Genomic DNA, 18,182 nt, shown 5'->3' with positions numbered 1-18,182 from the left:
TTTGGTGATGTATTAGAAATAGGATACACTTTCTCATCTGTCTTTCAGTGGAACTTCCCATTGGTTATGTTCATGTGGAAGATTGCCCCTGCCCTTTGTTGTGGAAACACGGTGGTTGTCAAACCAGCAGAACAAACTCCACTCACTGCCCTTTACATGGGATCCTTAATTAAAGAGGTAAGTCATCAACAACAAAGTTACTTGTCCTTCTCAAAAATGTAAGAGTATAATGCAGCTGCAAAGCCACAGAGGTAATATAATCCAGGCTGGCCTCTGCCAGTACTTCTCATTGCATGCCTAGCCTTGCACTGTGGCACTTGCCTTACTGTAATCCAGTGAAACCAATCTAGGGCAAAAGCATGCATATCTTTCAGCCTACTACACACATACAAAATTCCATTCTTTCAAAAATATATTTGTATTACAAAAACACAGTATCTTTCAAAGTCAAAAGCAAGCAAGCAAGCAAGAACTCAAGTGCAGAGTACATGGATGTGGGTGGCAAGGACTTTATAGCATGGTTATCACAGAGAAGAACCTGTTTGTACAGTTTTGTTTTTTTTTTTTTTCAATTGAAAGCAGTTTTCATCCATCTGGGTTTATTATTAACTGGGAGCCATAAAATCGAACTAGTGACTGCCAAACCTATGAACTTTCATCACACAGAAACTGTGAGAATACACTTTGTGCACTATGTCTCCAGAGTTAACTATTGTACCCAGGCCAGCAAACCCCCAAAGGGAACAGTTAAATACTTTAGCTTTCTTCTCAATAAAATCAACAAATGTAATCTAACATGTTTCAAAAGTATTCACAGATGTCAATAATCAGCAGGGCAGTAACCTTGCTGAATTTTAATGGAAATGACTTGGCACATCTTATTATGCTGCTTCAAAACAATGACTCAGCAGAGCATACTGACTGGTTATGTATTAATATTACACAGAAACTAAATGACTATCAGGGTGGACCCAAGTCCTGTTGTTATTGCATCACATAGTAAACGCTATTAGATAATACTGGGGAGGAGGAAATGCATTAAAAAATATTAGAGATACTTTCCCTATTAATTTTTAACAATAAGTATCAGAAAGTATATTTATCTAGAAAAAGTAACTTTACAGGGAAAATAACTCAATTCTCCTATCACTCTAATGAAATACCTATTCTGATATTCTGATTTCCTGAAAAGAATGCTCGTAAGTGGTAAAGTGATCAGTATCCAAACAAAGTTGGAGCCAAATCCCTGACAGTCATCACTTCAATTGCTTGTAAAGACTTGTAAAAATAGCTGAAGGTCTAATTTAACTTTCTAATTCTCAAGTGTCCACATTAAAAAAAAAAAATTGTCACTTTTGGTAATCTTCACTGTCGTTCTTAATAGCCCTCAAAAGTCTCCCTTTTTAATATGTAGTGAAGAGCTTCTAAAACAAACATGGAAATTAAATGTTCAAAGTGACACAGTGTGAATTAGTTCCATTAAAAATTACCCTTCTTACTTTTCTCTACAAATTAAGCATGAAACACAATGCTAAGCAAATGGAATGAACCTCATTGCCTCAATATTTCAGGGTAAATATTAATCTAGAATATTAACTGAGCATAACAAACATGGACAGAGTGTATCTGAGCATGAAATTGTAAGGAATCAAAATTGGGAGAATAAAAGTAACACTAAGGTGCTGATAACACAGGACATTAAGTTTTAGAAGCCGTAACTCATCACCTGAAATTCACCATTTTCCAATTAAAAATTGAAATTTTTGTATGTAATATCAAAGTCCATTTAATGTTAGAAAGAGACTCATTTAAGTGATAATGCAGGACATGAATCTTTTTAGAATTTTAATTTAATGTTTACACTACAAGTGCCTTTAAGATCCCATACCTGCTTCATAAACTGGCAAAAAATCCAGCTGTATTTCACACATCCTTGGAGTTTGCCTGACAACCTTCTGGAAGAAAATAGCTTATTTTGCTTATGAATGGAACATAACTATACAGGATTGATAGGAAAACACAGATTTGTTTTGAAAAACAGGAAAAGCCTATTTGCATAAAAAACGTGCAGGATATTGGAAGTGTGCATATCTCAGGTGACCTGCTTTTTCATGCTTGGTAGCTGATCTGCCTCTTTTTTACTGTAAACTCTCGTGCTGCCCACTCTGCTTTCAACCTACATCCAGAGGAACAAGCTAAGACATTGAGTTTGAGGTACTATTTCCATCATTTTTTTAATAGAATTTCAGGCAACAGATCGTTAGTTAAATTTCACCTTGCCTGGATGCTAATGTGCAGAAGTCAGCAAGCACACACATTGATTCAAACAGCTTTAAAGAAGCAGACATAAAAGTAAGCAGTCTTTCTTTCTTTCTGACTGAGTAAGAAAAGAAAAAAAAAATTCATTTCTTTGGAAATAGCACCAAGAAACTAAAAGGGCATAAATACTGGGAGAATGAAAACAATTGGGGGTGTAGGGCTGAAAATAAATGTATGGCTGAGAAAAGATGGCTGGAGAAGGGAAGTAAAACTGCCTGAGATATATTCTTCTAGTCATTATCCTTCCCCAAATTTACGGAGTTCTTTCTTCTAATTCAGGCAGGATTTCCACCTGGAGTTGTGAACATTGTACCAGGCTTTGGACCCACTGCTGGAGCAGCAATTTCTCACCACATGGATATAGATAAAGTAGCTTTCACAGGCTCTACAGAGGTACTATAATGAATGCAAGAAAATATAAGCAGGAAATGTGCTCCTCTGATTCCCACCAATGATTTAATGTCTAACTTGTTCCATGTAATTATTTTAACTCTCTTCTTTCTTTTGACTACTGGTTTGTTAAACAAATTCTGTTTAATGATTCGTTGGTTATTATTAACTTTAAACATATTTGAACAGTATTTGTTATTGCTGGCAAGCCCTTCAAACAAAGGCAGTCCATGGGATACACTAGGTTCTCATATACCAAGGCTATTTTAAGTCTTATGCATTTAAAACAGAACATTTTCATAACATAGATTGCACCTTTTTTAAAGAAGTTCCGTTTAATTTTAATAACAGTAGGATGGTAGGAAGGTACCTAAGAAATCTCATTCCTGGTTCTGCACACACTTAGGTGAGATGATGGCTTTTTGATATATCAGTTATACTTAGGATCATCTGGGTGGTCTTAGAAAAGTATTTGGTTATGTATTAGTTTAATAATTAAAAGGAAGGTCACTGTTAATTTTCCCTAATCTTCACCCTGAAGGACTGTGAGTGATAGATACAATTGAAGATTTCTCATTGCAGGCATTATATAGCTATATCCTTAATACACTTCATTATATTGTCTGTCTGCTTCCATTCTAAATGGGAAAGCCGCCACCTGGTCTCTTAACTTCTTGGATATAGACTCCAAAGATAAATATCATTCCCTTTTGACAAGGATGAGTACATACTGAGTGCAAAAGCTATGTTTACTTTTAAAAACCTTTAGTTCTGAAGTAATGGGAAAACAACCTAAACCCCAGACACACAAGCAAGATCCACAGATGTTCCAAATAGCCACTAACAACTACAGTTCCCAGTGCCCCATGGCCCTCCAAAGGCAGATGGACCCAAGGATGTATTCATAGATTTTGGGGACAGTCCTCTACTGGCACTGCAATTTAGGAATGAGAAATGATGGCAGGAAGGTTGACAGTGGAAGGAGGTTTATGTGGTGTCTGCTACACACAGGAAGTTAGAGATCAAAGCCACAAGAGCTACAAGCATGTTTTTCCTTCATGGTTTTTCCAGGGCTATTCATAGCAAGTAGTTCCTTAAATTATGTCACCAGTAGAAAGAAGTGGGGTAGAGGTTCTACCTCACAGTGTCCATTTCCTCCTCTTCTTTCTTTTAAGGGAGAAATTGGAACAAGAAAGTGTCCATACAGGTAATGTAGATTCTTTCATACATGTTCATGCATCAGAGGGCTTTCCCATGAATAAAACAGAGAAATTTCAACCTGATTGGGAAACAGGCAAAGCAGAAATCAGTGCCTACTTTAGATTACAGATACATGCAAGTATCATGGTGGTAACCCAAAAAGCAGCACATATCTTTAGCAGTTAACATTGATGTTTCAGGACTTTTTGGATTTTCTGCTTTTGTGCATTTTAATGCAGCTGTGTAGTCTGTCACACTTTAGAACAGTAGTTAACAATCACCAAACCCTATTCCCCTATTTCGTATAGAATTTTCTTAAATTCTTTAGGCTTGTTTAGGCTCCTTTCAAGGCAGGATTATAGTAAACACATTCTGCTTAAGAACATATGGAACCCAGGCCTGAAAAACAAGGTACCATCATAGTCAAAGTAAACTTCATGCCTGGAACCTTGGAGAAGCTCCAAAGACAGCATGTGCTGTGAAGAAGAGGAATATGAGAAATAAAGGGGTCTTAGGGCCTCCGACTGAATTTCCAGGGAGGCGTGCCAGTGGGGCAGATCTGGGGAGGATCTGGGGGCAGATAGTTCTTAGATAGACCGTAAATTCTGGAAACCTTGGACACAGATGTGCTCACTCTTGTACTCCTTGTACCAGAAGGCCTTCATTAAAAACCTGCTCTAAATCTTACCCATACTAAATTTGCCTTGTGAGATTTTCCTCACTGATCTTTAGGCAACAACATGAATGTATACAGGAGGAAACTATTCTAAGTTACCTGCACCCTGACTCTTCAATTTTTTTTTTTTTTTCATTTATTTGTCATTTTATTACTGGGATAGTAGATAACTGTGAATGGATTTTCATTTCTGAGGAAATCAGAGAAAGTTTTGAGGTCATTATAACCTTTCTGAGATGAAGCTATGCTCTCCCTACCTTTTAGGTTGGCAAACTGATTAAAGAGGCAGCCGGAAAGAGCAATCTGAAGAGAGTTACCTTGGAACTTGGAGGAAAAAGTCCTAACATTATATTTGCGGATGCAGACTGTTAGTAGCAATTTTATTATATAAAATACTACTACTGAAAAGTTAATGCTCTTTTTCTTTTCTCTGTCAGTAAATTGTTTAAACCTTTCCACTGAGGGAGTAACTTTTAATGTTTTCTAGTTATGCCACAGTTTTAAGTTAGATTGCCACCAAAACCTTATAGCTCCTGAATGAATATGGACCTCTGACAACCTGTCCATCCTTAGTGTAATGATCATCCTAATGCAATATGAATGCAGAACCAAAATCAGATTTATACAGGTTTATTAAATTTCTAGGTGAATACTATGCTTGCTACTGCTAACACGGTAAATAATGTTGGATCTACATTTCATATGAAACAGCTTAATGTGTGTTTAACTAGGTGTACGATGTTACTTGATAAGAGTAGTTCGGACAAAAGTACATGGTTTAAAGGACCATAAAAATACAAAGTGCTAAAAAGGAAATGAGATGTAGTGACAAAGGTTAGTAAAGAATGCATGATGTGACGATTTGTGTTTATGATCTGATGAACTCTGCATTTCTTTGCAGTGGACGCTGCTGTGGAATTTGCACATACTGGTTTGTTCTATCACCAGGGACAGTGTTGTATAGCAGGATCTAGGATTTTTGTGGAAGAGCCTATTTATGATGAGTTTGTTCGCCGAAGCATTGAAAGAGCAAAGAAGTATACTCTTGGGAATCCTCTGTTGCCTGGTGTACAGCAAGGTCCTCAAGTAAGTAATGTTACATGTTTCCAGCATAGCTGTGTCACAACATCGCAATTTAATATTACATCTAAACCTATTGTTGCAGTACTTTCAAGGCTAAGTACAGTTTTCCAGTGGTTAGTCTAGAGAACAAGGAGGAAGAAACCAGAGAGACTGTTGTTTACAACACTGTCATAAGCCAAACAGTGAGGTTTCCTTCTCTTTTCTAGTCCCTTTTATTAGTGAGGGGAACAATTACAAAAAAATGAAGTGCTTTGAGAAACTTCCAAAGCAACAGCTGTAACTGCATTATAATCACCCATGTTATGTTAAAGATTGCTAACTATATATTCAAATAGTGCCACTGAAAGTGATGAACTTGAGGAAGTAAGACTTTTAGTGTCTTTTCCGCTTTTTGAAGGTGCTAGACCTTCATTTTGCCACTTTCAGTTTTAGAATAGTGCACAATTTAAATACATTTTATTGTTTTTTCCTGCTTTTGTTAAAAGGTTATGCCAATAGCTTCCCCATCAAATGAATGCTAAAATGCAACATTAATAAGTATGGTTATTATGATGCTGTGAATTCAGTGGATGACATCAGACCATTGTTAAATTAGTTTTCATCTAGTCTTAGTCCCATATCAGCTTATACTACAGGAATATACTTTATTGGTAGAGCTATTATGTGCACAGCTGATTGTCACAGAACAGTTTTAGAGAAAGTAAAAGTTGGAGATAAAGCAAGGCCAACGCATTTGATAGTGTAACATGTTCTTCATTGGGTATCACAGTCATTTTATGTAATAAAATACACCAAGTAAATTGGAAAAGAAAAAAAACATTTCAAGCCACACAAGATTTGGGAAATTTAAAATTAGGGAAGAATGTTATTTTCCTGCAATGTGTTTGGATACAAGATAACATTCATCTGAATACATTTTAAAAGTCAAAGGGTAAGAATGTTCAAACAAGTCAACTCCAGGTGTCTGTTGTACAGTTAATATAAAATTAACAGAAATCTTCTATCAAGTTATTGTGGCTTTACTGAGTGTGAAATTCATGCTAACAATTTGAATGAGAGATGTAAGTAAACTTCTACAAAAAAAAATAAGGAAAGTTAAATGCGAAAAAGCAATAACGAAAATATTTTAAAGAGTATAAAGATTTTTTGCTCCTCTAATCTCATCACTTGCCATTATTGACTTATTTTTCTCTTAGCAAGCTTTAGCAGAAACTTAATGATTTTACAGATTAACAAAGTTACTTCTTTTAGAACTGGTATGATCCCATTTAATGGAAAGTGTAACCATGTGGTTTGGGTGCATTTTCTTTTGTGGTAATTATGCTAAATATTTGTCTTCAAATTCCTTGTACTTTGACTAATGGTTTCTAGAAACAAAAACTGATAGCCTGTATCAGGCCTATCCACTGTGATCTCTTACCATAGAGAAAAAGACATACTTGTTGTCCAGGTCGCAGGCCCTCTGGGGCACCACCTACCTTAAATGGCAAGTTTGGGTAACACTGCATGGTGGACATCAAAGAAGAGTCAAAAGCCCTATTGGAATTCAAAAGATCTTATATATGCATTATTAAGAAAAATAATGATGGTAATAGCAAAGGAAGGACTGACAACAATATGAGCTGTACTATATAAACCTTGTTTTCTCTTCAAGATATTTATGTGGCCACCAAGGTAGCAGATGTCTTCAGCATTCAGTAAGGCAAACATTTCTTTGAAAGTAAAATGACAAAGGGAGTGCAGTGAACTAAAAATCATGTCCTTAAATTCTTACCCTTATAGCTATAAACTTTCATCACAGCTTTATTTAAATACCTGTTGAATCTAATATGTGCCCAGAATTCCCCAGAACATTTGAAAATATTGTTGTGTTCTAAGACCGTAGTAAAACTTATTGCTCAAACTGAAATTCAACATTTTTATTGCACAAATAAGAGCATAAGATACACACTTACTCTGCTCTGCTGGCTGATGTGTATGATCACAGGGAAGAATATTCTGTGCTAGAGTCACCCTGGAATTAATCTCAGTATCTTCATGAACTTGTACTTGAAGGACTGAAGTCTGAAATAGTGAAGGAAAGAATTATGAAAATGGAGCAAAGAAAGGAAAAAAAAAACAAACCCAAGAGAATGTCAAAGGCCTTTACCAAACAAGCTTTATCATTGAGATTTTTTTGACATACATGTTATCTTGTGCACAACTTCCCTTCAGGTCTGAAGGGTGATTGGTTGATTTGGACCTTGGAGGAGAATAAACAACATGTGATCTGTTTCTAGTCACCATTTGCACTATCTGCTTTTATCCATTTTGTCACAGAAAACTGGAATGAGTTAGAGAAATATAAGCACCTGTTGTACTGTCACCATAAACTTCTTTTCCAGACAAAGGCCATGCATTTTGCCAAACTATACAACCAAACTGCAATATACTTGGCATATACTGAATTTGTTGGTAAGCCTGAGTTAGTGGAAGGGCAAGAGATAGGCTTCATATTGTAAACAATTTGTCATCTATGTTTCTCAAATGACAAGTGTATGTCTTTATTCCACTAATAAATGAGAATGAACTAAAAAAAAATTGAATTTAAATTATATTTTATTGCTGTTTTTTAACTTCCTCTAATATTTTAGGAAAGTAGTATGGCCAATCTACCAGACCTGATGAAGTACAGGAGAGTCTTGCTGGTTAGATCAAGCCCTCCATTATTTTTTCAGAGTAAAGCCCAGCAATTTTTGTTCTGATGAACCATTTTTGGCTGGCAAGAGTACTGAGAAGTATAAGACACATTAATTTTGTCCCTCTACACCTGATTCTCCTATGTCAACATTTCTGATTATTGGTCTATTTAAGCCGAAAAAGTTTTGAGTAGTTAATGACAAGAATGTTATCAGCGCTCTCTACCTGTTTGACTTCAACATGTAATTGAACAAAGCTGGAACCTTGTCAGGTTCAGGTTAGTGAGTTAGAAGACCTACTATTATCAGTGTGTGCTGTTTTCATCCCTGAAATATCTTTTCATTTAGATTGACAAGGAGCAGTTTGAAAAAATCCTGGAGCTAATCGAGAGTGGGAAAAAAGAAGGAGCCAAACTGGAATGTGGTGGAGGTCCATGGGGAGACAAGGGTTACTTCATCCAGCCCACAGTTTTTTCTAATGTTACGGATGATATGCGCATTGCCAAAGAAGAGGTAAACAAATTTTTAGCCATCCATTCTCTCACTGAAGGTTGTCTATTTAAATGTCTGTACAAAATACTCATTTAGAAGGTCGAGCAATGACATAAAAATGCTCTCAATAAGTCTGTTGCTCCATCTTGGTGGTGTTTAAAGCACCTTTGTTGGTTTCTGATGCCCATTTCACCAACTTGGTCGTGGTGAGGGAGAGGAGTATAAGCCTGGCCTGCCTACGAAGTCACCTATTTAGGTTGGAAGCAGAAAAATGCTGAGGTTTGGATTATTTACATCTACCCATACTGTCCATGTCTCACATACCAGCATCACAGCGACCAGTATCAGAGAAGCAAACAGTGGAGGCACAGCTTGTGAACAATTTGCATTGCCTAGGGAGCTACTTAATTTTGCGTTTGGACATAATATGCACCAGGCAGCTCTTTTGCCATATGAGAAACTAGTTGATTTGTTCTTCAACATTTATTTTGTTGGTGACAATTACTGTACATCAGAGTTTTGCCTCTGTGCAGTTATTTAATTTAGATCAGTTTGCAAATGTGTCTACATATGATTGAAAAATCTTTTACTGACCCAACCAAGGTGACAGTGCCAGGGCATCAGTGAAAGTCTGCAAGGAACAGCAGAGCTGCTATGACAGCTAGTTCTCTAAACACAGCCTCAAAATCCAGTCATGATCTCTTCTCTGTGTTTTTTTATATTCGTCTTGATTAATAACTGCTGCAATTGGGCTGCAATTGGTGTCCATTACACTTCTTCCTAAAAAACCTCCTTCAAAATCCTCCTAACTGTTGCTTTACAAAACCAGCAATACTGCTGATGCAGTCTGATGAACATACCTAGTACATCCACCAAGAGTCAACAGCCCTAGTTAAAATGACCACAACATCTAGAGTTGTGACAAGGAGAGAGCTGTAAAAGAGAAGAGAGGTCTATGAGACAGAATTTGGATTGTTTCTGTCATTCTAGGAGTCAGGTAGGAAACCACACAGAGTTTTGTGGGGTTTTTTGCTGCTCTCTTAATTTCTCTTTGGTCAGCAGTAAAACAACTACTTCTCACATTATTTTAAGTGTAATGAACAATGAAACTCCAGATAGGCAAGGCAATTTAAAGAATATCCAGCTTTTGAAGCTCAGTGTTTGAATAGTGGGGGAATGTTCAGTGGTTTTCTGATCTGTGCAAGTCAACTCTTGCAACATTAGTTAGAAACTAACCCTAAAACTCAGTCAGGTAGAAAGCTCACAATCTGTGGGAATAGAAGTAATTGGATGTAGCAATGCCCCCTCACACTACACAGTCTTGGCATTTTGTGGTGGGCATGGGCACCTCTGGTTCAGAACACTGAGTGATGGTAGCAGGAAAGCAGAACCTGAAGGACTATTATCTCACCTAACACCCATATGGAAAGCAGAATTAGTTGTTCCACTTGGAGTACATTCCCAGTTGTGTAGCTGCCTACAGAGATAAAAGTTTAATAGAAAATTTAGGTGAAGAAAAAATTGAATGTCTTTCTCTGCTTTAAAACTAGTTTACCAAGAAAATACCCAATTGTTTGTTGTATAGGTATGTAGCACAGTGTGACACCATGTTAACTCCCTTTATGGTGGGAGTCTTTTAATCTTTATTGTTCGTTTTCCTAATGTATTTATTGATTGTTTTAATAATTATTTTGTGATAGGCTATCTTGATTTAAATCATATTTCAACAATCTTTATGTGAATTTATAATATTTTTTAGAAATTTTTCCTGAAATGTACAGTCTTTGCTGAATGAATTCAGGAATAAAACCATCGAATAGATGTAAATTTAATAAATATAAATTACTTAAAATACTAAGTTATTCTAGTCTACTTTGTAAGTTTACATATGTTTGATACAGATATTTGGACCTGTCCAACAAATCATGAAGTTTAAAACTATAGACGAAGTTATCAAGCGAGCAAATAATACTACATATGGCTTAGCAGCAGCAGTTTTTACCAAAGACATTGATAAAGCACTGACGTTTGCAGCTGCTCTTCAGGCTGGAACAGTATGGTAAGTCATACTTTTTAAATCCCTGCGGTCACTTGATCTGTGCAGCCTGGAGGAGGCAGAGCATGACCTCATTGCAGTCTACATCTTCCTCATGGGGGAAGAGGAGGGACAGGCACTGATCTCTTCTCTGTGGTGACCACTGACACACCCAAGGGAATGGCCTGAAGTTGTGTCAGGGGAGATTTAGATTGGATATTAGAAAAAAATTCTTCACCCAGAGGGTGGTTGGGTGAATAGGCTTTCTGGGGAAGTGGTAACAACACCAAGCTTGCGAAAGTTCAGGAAGTGTTTGGGCAATGCTCTCAGGTGCATGATGTGACTCTCGGGGATGGTTCTGTGCCGGGTCAGGAGTTGGACTCGATGATCCTTGTGGGTCCCTTCCAACTCAGCATATTTTATGATTCTATTATTCTGTGAATACATAATTTATGACGATCATTTTCAGTATTGTGTAAAGAAATTAGTTTTCTGAAGTTCTGTGGCCATTAGCCTGGGCAGAACATCCATCTGTAATGGAAAAAAATGATTAAAGAAGATTGAACAGAGGAAGGAAATACAAGCTGAGGGAGAACTGCTACAAGGCCAACTGTTTCCAGCAATGGAAAAGAAGAGGCAAACTACACAGAGCTGGAAAATAAAAGGATAAGAGACATAAGAGTGAAAGCTTGGAGGCATAGCAGACTGAATCTAGAGACTATCACTGATAAAGGCCTGCTTTTCCCTACAATTATTTCAATGCATCAGAAGGAGAACAACTGATTTTACTTGAATGCAAAACCTGTGTCCAATTTACATTTCATCTGAAAGCATTTGCAACCAGAAAAAGTCCCTGCCCAGGTCCTGTGACCTAAAAACATATACATTCTAAAAATAAGTTAACAGTTTTGACTTAGGAGTTGTTATTCTTTATATGGAAGAAAGTTTTGAATAGAAGTAGAATTTTTGGGTTTTGCTCTTACATGATTGGTGGCCTAGGAACCCTTAACTATGAACAGAATCTCTTTTGTTGAAACCAGCAGACTGGTAGGAGAAGAGATTATAAAATATGAAAGTAGAGAATATTTGATTTGACAAGGTTGTAAGACAAAAAGAGCTTCTCAGCCAGGAAGCAGGATGCACATTATGCCAAAATTCTTCATGCTTACAAATTCTCCTGTGAAATTCCTTTCTTATTCATTGTATCTTTGTTCTCAACTACAATACAGAATATGGTTTAACTGAGTAGAATCAAACAAAACTTCCTAAACATATACTGAAGCTATCCTGACTTTATCAATAAGAAGTGGACCTGCAGAAGACTTAGCTGTGGCTAGTCTTTTGTTTGAGAGCTGATGTATGAGTTAGGAGTTTTATTGAGACTATCAGAGAAAGGTATGATGGTCACTCTGCTTGAAGACCCTTCATGAGTATTACCCTGATTATAACTGTATCTGGTTTTAATGCTTCATTTCTCTGAACCTTAAACTACACTTATTTTTGCAAATATATTACTTAATTCTAGTTTGTGATTATCACCATAGGTTTCTTACAGTTGACAGAAAAACACTGATTTTTCAGAAGTGAAAAAGGTTTCTTCACACTATCAAGAGTAATATTTCTGTTTTTTCAGGGTTAATTGTTATAGTGCAGTATCTGCTCAGTGTCCTTTTGGAGGTTTTAAGATGTCAGGAAATGGACGAGAAATGTAAGTAAATACTTTTAAAAATGTGGATTCACAGGAACTGCAAAATGAAATTCCAAACCCCAACTTTAAATATGCATAAATTTGATGTCCAGTTTCAAATATTGTCCCATTAAGCTAGTGTTTAGAGGCTTCATGTTTTGAAAGGCAATGTCAACCAAACAATTCCTCTACAAATAAGAAAATTGCTAGGATACATTCTTTTTCAAAATTACTGGTTTTAGAAGCTTGCAAGCTACTGATAAACTAAATTGACCATTTTGGTTTCGATTTACAGTTTTTGAATGTATAGAAAAAGTGTCATTTTTGAAGATATATATTTGTGTAGTTTGTGATATCCCCTTCAAATGTTAGGTTTTGGAAAAGAAGAGACTTTTCAAAATACTACATTTAAAAAAGAGTTAGCAGTTAAAGTCTTGTGACAACAGTGTTTTTACAGTACATGCCAGCTGTACATGCCAGGTCAAAAGTTATGATGAAAACAGTCCTCTGTAGTCTTTGGACCTTTGTTTTTTTCCCAAACTAGAAGTGGAGTATTATACAAAAATTATAAATAAACAAATTTTTTCAAACTTCAAAGTTTTATTCCAGTTTCCACTTGAATCATGTCCTGTCTTACCTTTAATTGTCATTTGTTAAAAATGTCACACATATAGGAACAACAAATTATTTTTAAAGCAATAACTACAAATAAATACTTGTAAGCTTTCCTTTTTATTAAGACCGATGTATAAAAAATTTAATGAATCATAGAAGCAATTAAAAAATATACATGTTGGTGAGGTATTTCAGAGCTTCTTCTTACGTATTTTTTTAGGAGATAAAAACTAGTATTTTCATACTTACTTATCACTGGACACAATCTGCTCCTCATGGCAAAGCTCCAACTAGCTTCAAAGGAAATGGACTCAAGTCAATGCTGAGAGCTTTAGAAAACTGCAAAATGGAAAAACCCAATAATTTAGACCATTATTATCAAATAGTATATCAAATACAAATTATGCAAATGTTTTGCATTTAGTGGGTAGAAAAAAATTGGCTGTTATCAATTCTGAATTAGTCTTTAACAGAAATATTTTTTAATTTATTTGCTGGAAATAACAGGAAACCAATAAGAAACTATAAAAAATATTTTCTATAACAGTGCATCTGGAAGGAGTTAAGCTGTTGTGCTGATGAAGTTTTTTTGTTCGAAGTCACAATTATCAGACCAGTAAAAATATTCCTGCTAAAGGACAAGGATAGATCACCAGATAGATGTCTGTTTGGGAAAAAAAATAATAAATAAACAGCAATCAATTTTTGGAGATGCAGAAATATGTGTCAAACAGCCGCACTTAAATAATTAACAAGTCATAATGTCAAGCCACTGACTTCCTTGAACCGCAGAAATAAATTCCCTGTATAATTCTTGGAATGATAATACCATTATGAATTAAACTACTGAATGTCACATACTAACAGAATGCCTCTTCAAAAATGAAGAGAATCAGTAAACATATTCCCCCAGTAAAAGGGTCCTGACCAGAGGTTTCTGTTTTCCTTATATATCTATCTAGTAACATGGCAGTGAGAGCGGTGGAACATTACACTTGTTCTGTAAAGCAATTAGTCATGTCTAAACAGTTTGTCTGTGTCAGAAGTCAAATATCTAGGCACACAAACAAGCTTCAACTCACCATTGAAAAAGTAAAGTTGAATCCTGCTAGTAACATGTCAAATATTGAAGTTTTTTTCATTGTCTGAGAGTTTTCATCATGGATTAATTACATCCCCTATTTACTTGAGATGAAGTGTCTATTCTTTAAAGTCGGAGAAAATTCTTGGCATCAGAAGAAAACCTTTATGACCTTTGCAAATAACTTGTTGAGCGTGCTTGTGAAGATCTAACATGTTCCTGATTTGCTGCACAGAAATCCAATTTGGAGATACTCTAAATTAAATGCCATTCTTTTGCACAGATGTAATATTGCTGTCTCTCCAACTTTTCTCAGGAAACTGCTGCTGTAGCCTTTCAAAAGGTTTTCAGCAACAGTCTAGCAGCACAACTGTCTTCCAAATATGTCCAGTGTACTTGTTATATAAATGGCCAATTGCACAACATCACTGAAAATCCCATCCAGAACAAAACTCATATAAAAAGCATTAGCATAAATATTGCTCTTGGTTCTCTTTTATCTAGGGGAGAATATGGACTCCATGAATACACAGAAGTTAAGACTGTCACAATCAAAATCCCACAAAAGAACTCGTAATGCTTCTTGAGATGTGGAATCTAACAGCTTCAAATGAATCTGAAAAGACTATCTGAATTCTTAAATGTTTTATTGTCCAAATGATTCATTAACCTTTTTGCTTTCTGATTGTGTAAGAGGTACTTGCTTGCATTAACAATATATGGAATAATGTAGAAACATTTTATTTGGTAATTGTGATAAGGAAACTTTAATGCCTGCTACATAGCTAACTAATTTTAAAAATTCATATTCAGAAAGATCTACTCCTATTTTCAGTTGAGGCTCTCCGTAGTGCTATGAAAATTTTCCTTTTCTGATATATTCTACAGGTACAGTTTGAATTTTTGTGGTCTTCTAAATTTTAGATGGCAAGCTTTCTTTGCAACATTTTCTGTTCTTTGTGGCCTTAACAAAAGCACTTATGAGTAGTTTGCAGACAGATACTTTTCTGTGTCTTTCTGCAGATATATTTCTTAGACTATTAAATTTGTTCATCATGCTGCACAAATGTAACCTGTATAATGTTAAAAAAAATATTAAAATTCCCCTACAAAACCTACTACTTCTCCTTTCATTGGTTTTTTCTACTATACCAGTTTACCCTTTGGCTCTGTGTAGCACAGAGGCACCACTGGTGTGTTCAGCTCATCAGAATTATATCTGCTATGTGGAGACTGAAGTCCCTAATATTTTGTCAGTATTATAATTGGAAGAATATGAACACATGGAACACTAAGCTAGAAGGCACACACTTGGCCTGTGTCTGGTATGATCCAATCCCTAACAACCATTCATCTCTTAAGAGCATACTACGGCTAGTCTGAAGCCACTCCCCTCTGAATGGGCTCTGTGTGGGTGGTTGGTTCTCTTGTCTTCACAGCATCCTTTGGCTACACAGGACTGCAAATCCTGTCCTAGTTATGCTGCCTGCAACTGCAAGCCCAAGTAAAAAATGATTGAAATATAATACAAGGAAAGGGAAAACCCAGCATAACAGAGGGGTATAGAAGAAGGACCAACTCAACCTTTGCATGCATATATACATTCTGTTTAGAATGTCTAAACTATTTTAATGGTGTTTTCAGCAACATTGTAAAGATATGGTTTACTTTCTCTTTGACAGTCTTGGCAGGTAAAAGAAAGCTTGCAATGGTCTTGTTTTTCAATTTTGATGTTTCAGTATGATCAAAATGTAACATCTAGTAGGCACTTTTAAGTTCCCATTTTTTCAAATGCCTTGAGATTTGGTTCAATCTGATGACACACTGAACCTGTTCACAAGAGATGCCAGTGTAAAGAGATACATCCTTTGGCATCCCTTAAAACAGCACATTAGTTTGCAGTGCATGACAGTGACCAAACCAGAAAAAAAATCAGAATATGGTCCCACTTGTTCCGCAGCTGCCAGTTTATTGACTCAGAGTCGAGATCAGGAGGGGATTTCTCTCCACAATGCACACACTATTAGTAATAACACAATATCTCTGTGAGTTCAAGAATTGTCCTTTCAAAATTAAGTGTCTTTGTAACTATGTTCATAGTATTAAAGCCTCCATCTGATAGGGAAATATCTGCTATATGTCTTTCTTTGGATTACATCTGCACATGGTTATAGTGACTTGTGATCTGGACAGTAATAAATGAAGACTTAAACTCTGCAAGTATTACACAGGTAATTAAGGAGGCCCTTTCTTTCTGGGCTTTAATCATTATTATATTACTCCAGCTACATGCTAAAACAGTACCACTGAAATTTACTGGGACTAACCATAAGAGTATTAGTTGACCTTTTTATGAATATTACTTGAAGTGTTAGTAAAGTTGTAGTCGGTATTTCACAGAGAAAGAATTTTAATAAGAGAAATGAATTTGTTCCACAGCCTTTCAAAGTCCCTGAAAATGGACTACTAATAGCAGTAGCAGTTACTACTATGTTTGGATTGAAACAATTACATTTTTTCATATAGTTCTTGAAGGCAGTGGTTGACTAGGTAAATAATGTAGAGAAAAATTCCTACAGATTTAAGTGGGGCAATTTTTTTTCTAGTGAAAATCCCTTTAACACTATTGAAGATACAACTTTAATTTTCATGAAAGTAGGATGAAGGAGAAGATATTGCAGTCTTATTGGAAAATTGTCTGTTTCAAGGAATTTTATACTATATACAGAAGCAATTCCTAGAAACTTGGAGTCCTTAAAGTCATTGTCTTACCATCGGTGAGGTGATCCCTGCCCCGTCCCCTGCCCTGACACAGTATTTTTTTTTTAAAGAGGGGAAGCTTTTGAATAGCAACAGAGGGATAAAGAGACCCTTAGGCTATATTTCAGCCAAAATAGTGAAGTTGTAAGGAATTCTCATTCTATCTCAAGAAAGAAAATTAATTATAATCCTTGACTACTAGATATCCAGGTCTTAAGACAGACAAGAGAATATATGGAGAAAATATTCAGAGAAAGGAAAGCATCTGGCTTGGATAAAGAGTGAAAATTCCCTGTTGAAGTAGGTTTTAGGAAAGAATTTAAAAAGATGTGAGAACTTGGCAGCCAAAAGGATTTTGGGGAAGCAAGGTAGGCTATTCCATCTGGGACACAAAAGATAAGTGAAAGAAAAAAAGGGAGAAAGGAAGGGAGCAGTAACAGAAGTACAAGAAATATGACGAGGAATGAAAGCAAAGCTAAGGATCACCTTGAGATTCTGACAGATCTCACCATAAAAGCTCATTATAATTTTGTAAGATTTAACATGAAGGACTTTAATAGATGAACTGTGCTTCTCCAGCCCCTTTATCGTATGTTTGCTATCAGATTGGTTTTGAACTGCCTGATCCTTCTGCCCTCCATCTTGTCATTCAAGTCATGCTCCAGTTCTCTTGGTGTTAATATTGTCTTCCAAGTGAGATTTAAATAACTCATTATTAGGAAAAATCCACTTCAAATTAAAGTAGCAAAAAAAGGCTCTTTGAAAATTTGGAAATAATAGTTTTCTGTGAACCTAGTAGAAGGTCCTAAGGAATGAATTATAACCCTTATTATGGTGACAAAAAAACAGAGCCTTGATGAATATAGTGCTCTGGAAACAAAAATAAAAGATCTGGAAGCACAACATAAACTGACACAGTCAATAAAATGTTGCATGAAAAATTGGACAGGCATAATGAACTCATAAACGGAACTGAGTATTGGGTGATTTAACTGCTGAAAATTCACTTTGTGAAGTAATCCTCAAAGAGTAGCAACAGAGAGGATACATACACGGTATAGTAAATTGTCCATGCAAGAGGAAGACCATAGCTACACATTACTAGGAGGCGATGTAGTGAGATTTGGCAGAAGTATTAACCAAAATACCATAAAATTGCCCTCAGT

At 35.9% G+C, this 18,182-nt stretch overlaps 1 protein-coding gene across 1 annotated transcript in view; it reads left to right on the top strand.

Annotated features, from left to right (window-relative positions):
* ALDH1A1 (aldehyde dehydrogenase 1 family member A1) overlaps window positions 1-15,374 on the top strand; it is a 32,748-nt gene extending 17,374 nt beyond the window's left edge. The window contains exons 6-13 of the mRNA XM_050329312.1: window positions 49-177; window positions 2,599-2,712; window positions 4,850-4,952; window positions 5,487-5,671; window positions 8,695-8,859; window positions 10,740-10,897; window positions 12,507-12,581; window positions 14,761-15,374. Of these exons, the coding sequence (XP_050185269.1) occupies window positions 49-177; window positions 2,599-2,712; window positions 4,850-4,952; window positions 5,487-5,671; window positions 8,695-8,859; window positions 10,740-10,897; window positions 12,507-12,581; window positions 14,761-14,833 (1,002 nt within the window). The 3' untranslated portion in view covers window positions 14,834-15,374. The remainder of the gene's footprint in view (window positions 1-48; window positions 178-2,598; window positions 2,713-4,849; window positions 4,953-5,486; window positions 5,672-8,694; window positions 8,860-10,739; window positions 10,898-12,506; window positions 12,582-14,760) is intronic.
* The last annotated feature ends 2,808 nt before the right edge of the window (window positions 15,375-18,182 follow it).

This window comes from Myiozetetes cayanensis, unplaced genomic scaffold (genome assembly GCF_022539395.1).
Source record: "Myiozetetes cayanensis isolate MyiCay16 unplaced genomic scaffold, myiCay2020 scf4, whole genome shotgun sequence".
Taxonomy (NCBI): domain Eukaryota; kingdom Metazoa; phylum Chordata; class Aves; order Passeriformes; family Tyrannidae; genus Myiozetetes; species Myiozetetes cayanensis.
This window is presented reverse-complemented; position numbering and strand designations above follow the sequence as displayed.